Source organism: Myxocyprinus asiaticus, chromosome 13 (assembly GCF_019703515.2).
Source record: "Myxocyprinus asiaticus isolate MX2 ecotype Aquarium Trade chromosome 13, UBuf_Myxa_2, whole genome shotgun sequence".
Lineage (NCBI taxonomy): Eukaryota > Metazoa > Chordata > Actinopteri > Cypriniformes > Catostomidae > Myxocyprinus > Myxocyprinus asiaticus.
Genome location: NC_059356.1, coordinates 7,166,327 through 7,180,379, shown reverse-complemented (window position 1 = coordinate 7,180,379; position 14,053 = coordinate 7,166,327). Strand labels below are relative to the sequence as shown.

Genomic DNA, 14,053 nt, shown 5'->3' with positions numbered 1-14,053 from the left:
TTTCTCTTATGGCCGGGAACACCTATTGCTTTGGATGAATTAATCATAAGGCTCATTCAAGACAGTTCTAGACTAGAGGCATCAAAGAGCTCTGGCTCTTCACTCAGACTGCTCAAGTACAGATAAAGTGACAGCAACATCTGGTTAGTTTCATTAACATACATACATATATATATATATATATATATATATATATATATATATATATATATATATATATACACACTACCGGTCAAAAGTTTTGAAACACTTACTCATTCTTTATTATAATGTTTTTTTCTTCACATTTTAAAATAATAGTAAAGTCATTAAAACTATGGAATAACATAAATGGAACTATGGGAATTATGTTGTGGCTAAACAAAATCCAAAATAAATCAAAACTGTGTTGTATTTTAGCATCTTCAAAGTACTCACCCTTTGCCTGGATTTTTCAGAAATGCACTCTTGACATTTTCTCAACCAACTTCTTGAGGTATCACCCTGGGATACTTTTTAAACAGTTTATGCTGGGCACTTATTGGCTGCTTTTCTTTATTATTTGGTCCAAGTCATCAATTTCAAAAACTTTTTTTTTTTTTTAATTAAATTTTAGATTTATAATGAAATAAATTAATATGGTGGCACAATTATATGTTTGTCTACAAAACGAATTTCAAACATTTAAGCATACACCTTCAGATCAAAAGATTTTTAAGATCATGAGAAACATTTCGGTCAAGTGTTTCAAACCTTTTGACCGGTAGTGTATATTTATATGTGACAGCCTGTATATTTGTAAACTTGTACAGTGTATTCATAAAGTAATCAGACCCCTTAATCTTTTTCACATTTTGTTATGTTGCAGCCTTATGATAAAATGCTTTAAATTATTATTTTTTCACATCAATCTGCACTCCATACCCCATATTGACAAAGCAAAAACCAGATTTTTGATAACTTTGCAAATTTATTAAAAAGAAAAAAGAAAACATCACGTTGACATAAGATTCTGATTCTGACATAAGTATTCAGATCCTTTGTTATGACACTTGAAATTTAGCTCAGATGCATCCCATTTTTCTGGATCATCTTTGACATTTTTCTACACTTTGATTGGAGTCCACCTGTGGCAAATTCAAGTGATTGGACATGATTTGGAAAGGCACACACCTGTCTATATAAGGTTTCAAAGCTGAAAATGCATATCAGAGTAAAAACCAAGCCATGAGATCAAAGGAACTGCCTGCAGAGCTCAGAGACAGGATTGTGTCGAAGGCACTGATTTGGGGAAGGCTACAAATAAATTTCAGCTGCACTGAAGGTTCCCAAGAGCACAGTGGCCTCCATAATTCTTAAATGGAAGAAATTTGGAAAAACCAGGACCCTCCCTAGAGCTGGCTGCCCGGCCAAACTGAGCAATCGGGGTAGAAGGACCTTGGTAAGAGAGGTGACCAAGAACCCAATGGTCACTCTGGTTGAGCTCCAGAGATCATGTGTGGAGATGGGAGAAACTTGCAGAAGGACAACCATCACTGCATACTCCACATATCTGGGCTTTATGTCAGAGTGGCTAGACGGAAGCCTCTCCTCAGTGCAAGACACATGAAAGCCTGCTTGGAATTTGCATTAAAGCACCTAAAGGACTCTCAGACAGTGAGAAACATGATTCTCTGATCTGATGAAATGAAGATTGAACTGTTTGGCCTCATTTCCAAGCATCATGTCTGGAGGAAACCAGGCACCGCTCATCACCCGCGCAATACCATCCCAACGGTGAAGCATGGTGGTGGTAGCATCATGCTGTGGGGGTGTTTTTCAGCAGCAGGGACTGGGGGACTGGTCAGGGTTGAAGGAAAGCTGAATGCAGCAAAACTTGCAGAAGGACAACCATCACTGCAACACTCCACAAATCTGGGCTTTATGGCAGAGTGGCTAGATGGAAGCCTCTCCCTCAGTGCAAGACACATGAAAGCCTGCTTGGAATTTGCAAAAAAGCACCTAAAGGACTCTCAGACTGTGAGAAACATGATTCTCTGGTCTGATGAAATAAAGATTGAACTGTTTGGCCTCATTTCCAAGCATCATGTCTGGAGGAAACCAGGCACCGCTCATCACCTGCGCAATACCATCCCAACGGTGAAGCATGGTGGTGGTAGCATCATGCTATGAGGGTGTTTTTCAGCGGCAGGGACTGGGGGACTGGTCAGGGTTGAAGGAAAGCTGAACGCAGCAAAATACAGAGATATCCTTAATGAAAACTTGGTCCAGAGCACTCAGGACTGAAGGTTCACCTTCCAACAAGACAATGACCTTAAGCACACAGCCAAGACAATGCAAGAGTGGCTTAGGGACAACTCTGTGAATGTACTTGAGTGGCCCAGCCAGAGCCCGGACTTGAACCCAATTGAACATCAAGAGAGACCTGAAAATGGCTGTCCACCGACGGTTCCCATCCAACCTGACAGAGCTTGAGAGGATCTGAAGAGAAGAATGGCAGAAAATCCCCAAATCCAGGTGTGCAAAACTTGTCGCATCATACCAAAAAAGACTTGAGGCTGTACTGGCTTCCAAAGGTGCTTCAACTAGGTACTGAGTTAAGGGTCTGAATACTTATGTCAATGTGATATTTCAGTGTTTTATTTTTAATAAATTTGCAAAGTTATCAAAAATCTGGTTTTTGTTTGTCATTATGGGGTATGGAGTGTAGATTGATGTGAAAAAAAAAAACAATTTAACACATTTTAGCATAAGGCTGCAACATAGCAAAATGTGAAAAAAGAAGGGGTCTGAATGCACTGTATATACAGTTGTGCTCAAAAGTTTGCATACCCTGGCAGAAATTGTGAAATTTTGGCATTGATTTTGAAAATATGACTGATCATGCAAAAAACTGTCTTTTATTTAAGGATAGTGATCACATGAAGCCATTTATCATCACATAGTTGTTTGGCTCCTTTTTAAATCATAATGGTAACAGAAATCACCCAAATGTCCCTGATCAAAAGTTTACATACCCTTGAATGTTTGGCCTTGTTACAGACACACGAGGTGACACACACAGGTTTAAATGGCAATTAAAGTTTAATTTTCCACACCTGTGGCTTTTTAAATTGCAATTAGTGTCTGTGTATAAATAGTGAATGAGTTTGTTAACTCTCACGTGGATGCACTGAGCAGGCTAGATACTGAGCCATGGGGAGCAGAAAAGAACTGTCAAAAGACCTGTGTAACAAGGTAATGGAACTTTATAAAGATGGATGCCAGTCAGTATTGTTCAATCACTTTCTTCATTAAGAAGTGGAAAATTCGGGGATCTCTTAATACCAAGCCAAGGTCAGGTAGACCAAGAAAGGTTTCAGTCACAACTGCCAGAAGAATTGTTCAGGATACAAAGAAAAACCCACAGGTAACCTCAGGAGAAAAACAGGCTGCTCTGGAAAAAGACGGTGTGGTTGTTTCAAGGAGCACAATATGACGATACTTGAACAAAAATTATCTGCATGGTTGAGTTGCCAGAAAGAAGCCAATGTCACAAAAAAGCCCAGTTACAATATGCCCGACAACACCTTGACACACTTCACAGCTTCTGGCACACTGTAATTTGGAGTGACGAGACCAAAATAGAGCTTTATGGTCACAACCGTAAGTGCTATGTTTGGAGAGGGGTCAACAAGTATTATGCTCCTTGAAACAACCACACCATCTTTTTCCAGAGCAGCCTGTATTTCTCCTGAGGTTACCTGTGGGGTTTTCTTTGTATCCCGAACATTTCTTCTGGCAGTTGTGGCTGAAATCTTTCTTGGTCTACCAGACCTTGGCTTGGTATCAAGAGATCCCCGAATTTTCCACTTCTTAATAAGTGATTGAACAGTACTGACTGGCATTTTCAAGGCTTTGGATATCTTTTTATTTCCTTTTCCATCTTTATAAAGTTCCATTACCTTGTTACACAGGTCTTTTGACAGTTATTTTCTGCTCCCCATGGCTCAGTATCTAGCCTGCTCAGTGCATCCATTTTTGCATGATCAGTCATATTTTCAAAAGCAATGCCAAAATGTCACAATTTCTGCCAGGGTATGCAAACTTTTGAGCACAACTGTATATCCGTATCTATACTGTATATTTTCATTTCATTTTAGGGTGAAATTTGACAAAGGCGTGTTCTTGACAGTTTTCTTAAGATTCATCCATTTATCTGGCAGAAAAACAATGAGGATCTGACTTAGAGGCCCCTGTTTGAAGACTACATCTTAAGCACAGTGTTATGCCAAACACACAAAGTCACTGGGCATGGCCATGAAGTTTTGTTATTTTCATGCAAGTATACACCAAGTCTATGTGTTAATTAAGCAGGTTGGCGAAATCCTGCATGCAAAGCACAAGCAATATAAATAAAGGGTATTTCTCAATGCAAATAATGCAGAGAACGGACTTGCATTCTCATGAAGACCAGTCTTGCCAAGCTACTTGGGAAGAACAAACTTGGAAGGACAGGAGGAATTAGAAAGCATCTATTGTGATCTTTCTGTTGCGCAATTTACCGTCACAGCACATTTGTAGTCAGTGAGAGAACTACTGGCATTATCACACCAGTGACAGCATTATTATAATCACATCAGTGAGATTTTGTCGGACTAGTGACACATTAAAAGATTAAAGTCTGTTTCCTTCATGTGTTTGTTACTTTATTAAAATCATGCCCAACAAAATAACAAATATTAATTGAGTATGAGGACTCTCATGAGCTGTCGGCCTTTCGCGAGCTTACAGTCTGTAACCGTAGTGCCGTAGTGAAATGGGTTCTTTCCACAAGTCACCATCCAATGCATCCTCAATATTTGGCCTTATCAAGAATGTAGGTGCTACTGGTTGTTTAAATCTGTTTTACTATCAGAAATAATCAATAATTAATTGTTATTAATTATTGAATTATTAAATAATAGAATTTAACTCATTAAATTCTATTCTCGGGGCACCACTCTTTGACAAGAGAAAAATGATAGCAAGTTACTGATTGAGTCTCATAAAAACAAAATCTACCCTGAAGGTTGAGTATCTTAATTGTTAATCAAAATAATCAAAAAGGGGAGAAACTAGTTAAATTATTGCAATACAAATCCAGTAGTAATCTAATTACAATTAGTTTCTAACATCAATAAAATAACAGTACTCTGAGGTAACTTGGGAGTTTTTGACATGGCAGAGGCTGGCTTCAACACAATATTCAAACAAAAACAAACAGGAGTACTTATTATAATATAACAAGATTTATTATAATCAAGCAGTAATGAACACAGCCAATACTAGCTGAATATAATCCAAAAAAATATCAAGGAAATCCTAAACTAACAGTGGAGCTATATGCTAGTGTGTGTGTGTGTGTGTGAGTGTGTGTGTGTGTGTGTGTGTGTGTGTGTGTGTGTGTGTGTGTGTGTGTGTGTGTGTGTGTGTCCAGATGTTTTAACAAAGGAATCAAAATGGAGGATCAGGTTCAAAATGGAGGGTTAGATCCAAAATGCAGCTGATACCACGTGAGGGTGGAAATGAGCAGACACACAAAGGAACTGACGAAACAGGTGGGAGAATTTGGTTCACCAGCCTGAGTCGAACAGAAACCGTGGCGCCGCTCACTCAGTGAATATCAGTGAGAGAGAGAGAGAATGAGAGCGAGAAAGAGAGGAAAAGTGCATGCAATTTAATTGAGGGTAACCGCTCGTAACAGAGGGACTGAATTACTAGTTCAGATCACTCAACAAAACAAACTTAACCCCCCAAAAAATTTAAATACAAATCTCCCAACTCAAAACAGCAAACAGCGAGCAGAGTTTAACATATAAATAAACTCAAAACATCAGCATTTAGAATCAAATATAAGATTTAGTTGCGCAAGAAAAGTCACAGTTTCTAAACTAAATCTGCCCAGATATCAAGCCTTACTTGGGAAATCCTGTGTGATTTCAGTAGGGTTGTCCGTTGGAATTCCTGTTGCATTGATCGGTCAGGAGAAACGGTCTGGATAGTCCCTTGTCTTACACTCCTCAGCGAAAAGATGCGTCTCTGCTTTATTCTTCGGATGCAGCGATGGAGAAGAAAGCAGAAGGTAGTCAACGTTGAATGAAAAAGAGGGAGAAGGGAAACTGGTCGCCTTTCTGTTTTTCAAAATAAATTCACTGTTGCTTTACAGTGAAACTGAACCGGTTGTTATAAGTATACTATAAGACTTGAACAAAGCTAGGTTAATCTTACTCTACCGTGGCCAAATGGTGAGGTTAGAAAAACGTGGTCTCTTTGTTCTCAGTCCAAAACGAAGGGAAAACTCCTTCAGTAAGTGCACGGTACAGATGTCCCTTAACAGCCAGCCAGAGCTTAGCACAGAGAGGCCGAACAACATCTGTCCACTGGTTTTATTGACAAGATGACGTCATCGGTCGTAGGCCACTTTTGACCAATGGCGTTTGAGACTGGGTCCATGGGCGGGACTTTGCATCTAGTTGTGAATTTGTGAAGGATCCTGGGAAACTGAGTTCAATGTCTCTCCTTTGATTATAGAACAAAGGGCCATGCGGTCTCTGCTGCCATTTTGAATAGGCCAAGGCCCTACAAGAACACATCCAGGTAATTTTATGCATTCTCGGTACTTGCATTCATGAGGATTGCAATTGAACTTCGGCAATGAATGATGACGTTGAACGAGTCCAGAAGAATGTATGAACACAAAACAACGCTCATAGAGAAACAGCCAAAGACAGATAAGACATTGGTAGCTAGCAAAAAGTAGCTAGTAGACCAGTTGTGTCCTACGTTATTTTGTGCAGTAACTGCGTCCTTCTTGAAAGTCAGGTAATCCTCTGTGACTTGCTCTTTATATACGCATGGAAAAGGCAATATCCCATCTAGAATAATTGGATTTAAGCTTCTTAATTATAGATAATGTAAGTATAATTAATCATATTGATCTACTGACATACAACACCATGGCTAGTATTAACTGTATTTGTCAGGGACATCATTTTATATGCCATTGTAATTGTAAAATTTGAACATGCACTTTGATGGCACCTGCTGGTGGAATTTCAAAACTGCAAATGCACAGACTGCATTCAGACTTTGTTCTGAGAATAGATGTGGTTATTAGACGCCTTAAGTGCAATTACTTATTTTTCACAAAAATAGCAAATTCAGCTTTGCGGCCCTTCATTTACATGGACCTCCCATATATTTTTCCATATATACCCACCGTTTACATGCATATGGTCACAGATAGCGCAGTCACTCCTTCTCAAGCCTAGTTTCACGTTGCCCAGGCAGGAAAATTGCACTTAGATTTCATGCTTTCACCAAAATTGGATAAGACGTAGTTCATGGACGTAGTGCATAATGTTGCACCTACTACAGATACGAAAATAGAGCCCAGAGTGACACAATCAAACTTAAAACACATATACACTATATTGCCAAAAGTATTCGCTCACCCATCCAAATAATTGAATTCAGGTGTTCCAATCACTTCCATGGCCACAGGTGTATAAAATGAAGCACCTAGGCATGCAGACTGCTTCTACAAACATTTGTGAAAGAATGGGCCGCTCTCAGGAGCTCAGTGAATTCCAGCGTGGTACTGTGATAGGATGCCACCCGTGCAACAAGTCCAGTCGTGAAATTTCCTCGCTACTAAATATTCCACAGCCAACTGTCAGTGGTATTATAACAAAGTAGAAGCGATTGGGAATGACAGCAACTCAGCCACGAAGTGGTAGGCCACGTAAAATGACAGAGCGGGGTCAGCGGATGCTGAGGTGCATAGTGCGCAGAGGTCGCCAACTTTCCTCAGAGTCAGTCGCTACAGACCTCCAAAGTTCATGTGGCCTTCAGATTAGCTCAAGAACAGTGCGTAGAGAGCTTCATGGAATGGGTTTCCATGGCCGAGCAGCTGCATCCAAGCCATACATCACCAAGTGCAATGCAAAGCGTCGGATGTAGTGGTGTAAAGCACGCCGCCACTGGACTCTAGAGCAGTGGAGACGCGTTCTCTGGAGTGACGAATCACGCTTCTCCATCTGGCAATCTGATGGACGAGTCTGGGTTTGGCGGTTGCCAGGAGAACAGTACTTGTCTGACTACATTGTGCCAACTGTGAAGTTTGGTGGAGGGGGGATTATGGTGTGGGGTTGTTTTTCAGGAGCTGGGCTTGACCCCTTAGTTCCAGTGAAAGGAACTCTGAATGCTTCAGCATACCAAGAGATTTTGGACAATTCCATGCTCCCAACTTTGTGGGAACAGTTTGGGGATGGCCCCTTCCTGTTCCAACATGACTGCACACCAGTGCACAAAGCAAGGTCCATAAAGACATGGATGAGTGAGTTTGGTGTGGAAGAACTTGACTGGCCTGCACAGAGTCCTGACCTCAACCCGATAGAGCACCTTTGGGATGAATTTGAGCGAAGACTGTGAGCCAGGCCTTCTCGTCCAACATCAGTGTCTGACCTCACAAATGCGCTTCTGGAAGAATGGCCAAAAATTCCCATAAACACACTCCTAAACCTTGTGGAAAGCCTTCCCAGAAGAGTTGAAGCTGTTATAGCTGCAAAGGGTGGGCTGATGTCATATTAAACCCTATGGATTAAGAATGGGATGTCACTTAAGTTCATATGCGTCTAAAGGCAGGTGAGCAAATACTTTTGGCAAATAGTGTATCTCAATTAAACACAAGTGCCATCACTGCCTTGACGTGCAGGGACTTTGGGAGCACTACTAGGTGATGAATTGGGTTTTTGAAATGGTTCATTGAAATGTCATTTGTGTGTGTGTGTGGTGTGTGTTTGTGTGTGTGTGTGTTCACTAGCTCCTGCTGTCTACACTGTTCTTTGTTCTTTTCTGTACTGCATCCATCACTGATACAGGGGATGAGGGACGAAGATGTTCTTCACACACAGGCGCACACACACACACACACACACACACACACACACACACACACACAAACGTGCGTCACTTCATCTCTGTTCATCTATGAACATATTATGTTGTTTTTATGTATATAAAATAAAAAGCAAGACACATGTTATCCCTGTTCCATGGACAAAGTGAACAAGAAATCAAAATTGATGCTATTTACTGTACTTTCATAATGCACATTCCTTGTTTAATTGTGAATGATTCATCAGTGTATGCTGTTTTAAAGAAAAAGAGTTTGTCTTCACAATATTTCATCAAAATATAAAAAACTCGCTCTACCTACTTCCTTTTTTTCTGATGTCACGAATCCCTCTTATTTTTTAACCTCGCCTCTAACCACCTGGCTCCATTCTTGTATGCAGTGTTGGGGAGCATTTAAAGGGATAGTTCACCCAAAAAGGAAAATTTTCTCATCATTTACGCCCCCTCATTCCATCCCAGATGTGCGTGACTTTCTTTCTTCTGCAGAACACAAATAAAGATTTTCAGAAGAATATCTCAACTTTGCAGGTCCATACAATGCAAGTGAATGGTGAGCAGAACTTTGAAGCTCAAAAATGCACATTGTAAGGACCTACAAAGGTGAAATATTCTTCTAAAATCTTCATTTGTCGTATGAAGAAGAAAGAAAGTCATACACACTTGGGATGCCAGGAGGGTGAGTAAATGATGAGAGAATTTTCATTTTTAGGTAAACGATCCCTTTAACAAAACTTAACAACATTTTTCAGTAGAGTGACAGTAGCCCAGCTACAGTATATTCACAATAGTGTTGCTTCTCCAGTAACGAGCTACATTTTCCAACGATTAGTGTTATAGAATCACAAAACACAACATTTGTCACATTGTATTGTGAACATAATAAAATTCATCAAATGTATTTTTACAATCCAATCAATTCCTGATGAATAAAATCAAGTCCCACCCTACATTCTTCTCATTTAATATTCTGTTTCTCCCAGAAATATGTCAGAACACATAAATAAAATTGATTGCGAACATTTCATGTTGACTGCAAATACTGGACAGTCAGTTTGAAACTAATGTGGTTTATGCAAGAGACCACCTAATTTGGTAACATCTATAGAAAAATGACTCTAAATAATGCCTTACCTATGCCCTAGGTGCATTAACAAATTGAGCCTTGGTTTAGACAAAAAGGTATTTCCAGTAATGCCTATTAAACCCTGGGTTTTATGGTTAAATGCTTTCACATCTTGACATTTCAAATTGAAATAATATCGAAAACCTTCGGTTTTCAGAAATTAATTTGAAAGGAGCTCTAACCTGCATGGGATCATAATGTGTTTATTCCCCTTTGCTCATTACCTCTAGATGAGAGATGTAGGCAACTGAAACCATCTCAGAATTCATAATGAGATATCATAAGGCAGTTTAGCAGCAGATCTGTGTTGTCTTGCACTTTCTTTACAGAAGCATCTGCTCAGAAACTCCAGCTTTGGATTTGGTAGTGACAGTCACTCTGGTGTACGATCCAAGAAAAACTCTCCCAACCGACCAATGATCTTCAGCAGAGAAGAGGAGGTGCACTCTTCACATTAACCCGCAAATTTGTGTGTACTTGTGTGTGTGGATGCTGAATTAGACCAAATACATCCCCGAAGCCTCATGCTAAGAGGCAAACATTTGGCATGGGTTCTTTCTTTTCCTCTTTCTCTCCTCTTTGTCTCCAAACACATACTTCAGTGTAATAAAACCTGTTCTTCTTTCTTCCCTTGTTAGGTCCCTTGGCGTGCCTCCAGGAAGAGGAAGTTGCCCTCTGATCGGTCCTTTGCCTTATGACCTTATCTATACAGATTACCATGGCCTGCAGCAGATGAAACAGCACATGGGCCTTTCCTTTAGACAACACAGGTTAGTCTGAGTGTCAGGATTTCTTCTGGCTCCTAATGGTTTTCCTCTTCATTTATTTTTGAATCTGGGTGTGTCTCCAACCAGGTTCCAGCTGCCCAGTCATTCAGTGACTTCTCAGGCAGCGATTTGCAAATGAAGGCACCTCCTGAACACATTTCGGACAGCCTTCCAAGGCACTATAACATCATGTTTCAATGACCTAAAACAAATGTGCATTAGCTTTAAGCACAACCAAGCAAATATAAAAAAATAAATAAAAATAAAAATAAAAATAAAAAAACTCACCAGATGCAAGCATTTTAACAGACAGGATTTTATGCAAACCGATGTTAATATCAATTATTATCATGTCAATGAAATTACTGACAAAAAAACTCTCACTCGCTAGTCATTCTTTAACAGATTGTTTTGTGCTATAGTAATATTCCAAGCTGTTTGCTCTTATGAAGTCTACTCTGTTTTATGCTTTATAATGGATTGGCTTTTAGCATTGGTTCCAACATAAACCCCTCCTGAACATCTGAGCATCATCTCACTGTGAGTCTCCAGTGACTCTACAAACTGCTGCATGCAGTGCTGCTCTTCATTCAGTAATCTCAATAATTAGAAGAGATTAACAAAGATTAACATACAACACTGCAACCACAACAGAACCATAATCCTGAAATTTGCCTCATGAATAATGTGGAATATTTGCGTCTTGCCCCTCACACTATGACAGCCATATGCATAATGCATTATAATTATTGAAGAATCAATTAGAGGCCATTTTTCATTTGCCATTTGTAAAATATGTCTCTAAATTTCACTCTGGAACAGAATGTGGCTGATTTGTCATTTGTCTAATAAGACCAATGAATTCTTTACAGTTTCCCCTCATTTTATTTATTTATGTATTTATTTATTTATTTTTGCTGCAATGCAGTATTAAAAGGAATCGTTCACCCAAAAATGAAAATGATGTCATTACTTACTGTCATTATGCCCTCGTGTCATTCCAAACATATTATTATTTCTTTTTTCCGGGGAGCACAACCTTTTGAAGAATCCCCATGCAGCTTTTCCATACAACGACAGTACGACCATGGCTGTCAAGATCCAAAATGGGATAAAAACTGATAAACTGATCATAAAAGTATTTCATACTGTATGAGTTGTGTGTAGCCTAATATTCCAAGTCTTTTAAAGCCATACTTTTTTATGTTTATTTTATTGTATTTCTTTGTTTGCTTGTTTGTTTTGGACAGACCAAATTTGAATTTGGAATTTGAATTGGAAGGACAGGAAAAGTAATTTACTGAATTGCAAAAATAATATTAATAATAATAATAATAATAATAAAAATCATACTCAAAGTAGAAATTTAGTTCAACAAAAGTAATTTGGTATTTTTGTGTAATTATGCAGATTAATTCCCTGATATTTTGAATACATTTATTTCTCAATCAAAATATTACACATATTTCTATAAACTAAAGTAAAAAAGGGATATTTCACCCCAAAATGTAAATTCAGTCATTGTTTACTAACCCTTGTGTTGTTAGAACCCCATTTGACTTTCTTTTTCTTTTCTTTTTTGCTATTAACAATTTTTTATTGATTCTTTTATATAAAGAACAGAATAAACAAAATATATATACAGTATACAGAATCAACTTTAACCCCCATTATTTGCCCTTCCCCCTCCCCAAACCCACCCTGTCACTCAACAAACATCCCTGATGTCAAAGCCTAAATTACACAATGCACAAATATAAACAAACAAACAAACAAACAAAACAGATTTGAGATAATCAAAAATATAAAAATCAACAAACAAAGAGAAAAGAAAGAGATCCACAAAGAACAGAATCCACATTTACTACCACAGTTTTGTCTCTCTCCACATGGTCCTCACTGAGAGCCTTCCAGAAAGGCCAAATACCTGTCCCATACCATATGTGTCTATTTTGCTAAGCTGTTTATATGACATCTTTTTGAATGCCGCTACCCTACCCAATTCGAGAATCATTCTTGAAATTAGGGAGCACCAATTGACTTCCATCCTCTAAGAATTATCTGTCTGCCAATCATTACACTAGTTTGGACCCAGCTTTTTTTTATATTTTTATATTTGTCATCTACTTTAATAACCTCCCCATCACCCAATATGCATAGTCTGGTGCAGAATTAAATTTGAGTATCTAAAACCTCACAGATAAAATTATGGACTCTTACCCAGAATTCTTGAATCTTAGTGCAAAACCACAGAGCATGGGCTATGTCTCCATCCTCCCGCTGACATCGCCAGCAGGTAGGTGTGTCTTTTAAACAGTCAAGAGGGAGTCCAGTAGAAACTATGCAAAGTCTTAAACTGAATAAGGCATACCCTTGCATCACTAGACATAGTTTTAACATTTTATTAAATTCTTTCCCACTCCCCATCCTCCAATACCAAGTTCAAATCTTGCTCTTAAAAGCAGTTAAGGCCCCATCACCAAGACTCTGAATCAACAAGGAGTAATACACTGACACTTCATGACCCTTTCCAAAGTTCACGAGCACCATACAGAGGGTGTCTGCAGCTTTAGAGGGCTGTGTATTACCCCCAAAAATAGTAAAAAGTAGATCCTAGAAATCCCAAATTGTTGTGTTGTATTTTCAAATGATCTCAAAACTCAGTTTTCATAAAGGTCGCCAAGTGTAGCAACACCCCTCTCCATCCATTCTTTCCAGCAAAAGGGGGACTTGTTAATACAGAATTTGGGGCTCAGCCATATGAGTGCTGTGAAAAAGTATTTCTTATATTCCTGATTTCTTCTGTTTTTGTGTATATCTCATACTAAAATGTTTAAAAAATTCAAACAAAATCTATCATAAAAAAAGACAGTTTTTAATGATAATGTTATTTATTGGAGCAAAAAAGTTATCCAATACCAACTGGGCCTCTGTGAAAAAGTATTTGTTGCTAAATCCCCATATATATGAAACTGCATTCATAATGGGGTTCAGCTGGACTAGACACACCCAGGGTTGATTACTGCCAGCCCTGTTCAATTAAATCAAAACATAAACAGAACTTTTTAAGCAGCATGAAGTTGGCTAAAAGGTCTCACCCAGTAGCACACTATGCCAAGGTCGAAAGAAATTCCAGAAATTATGAGGAAAATGTGATTGAAATACATCAGTGTGGGAAGGGATAGAAAGCTATTTCAAAGGCTCTGGTACTCCAAAGAACCACATTGAGAGCAATTATCTCCAA

The 14,053-nt window shown here is 38.8% G+C and overlaps 1 protein-coding gene across 1 annotated transcript in view; it reads left to right on the top strand.

The window, feature by feature from the left end:
• Nucleotides 1-14,053, top strand: part of LOC127450325 (alpha-1,6-mannosylglycoprotein 6-beta-N-acetylglucosaminyltransferase B-like) — a 292,577-nt gene that overhangs the window by 201,247 nt on the left and 77,277 nt on the right. The window contains exon 9 of the mRNA XM_051714336.1: nucleotides 10,681-10,812. Coding sequence (XP_051570296.1) covers nucleotides 10,681-10,812 — 132 coding nt within the window. The remainder of the gene's footprint in view (nucleotides 1-10,680; nucleotides 10,813-14,053) is intronic.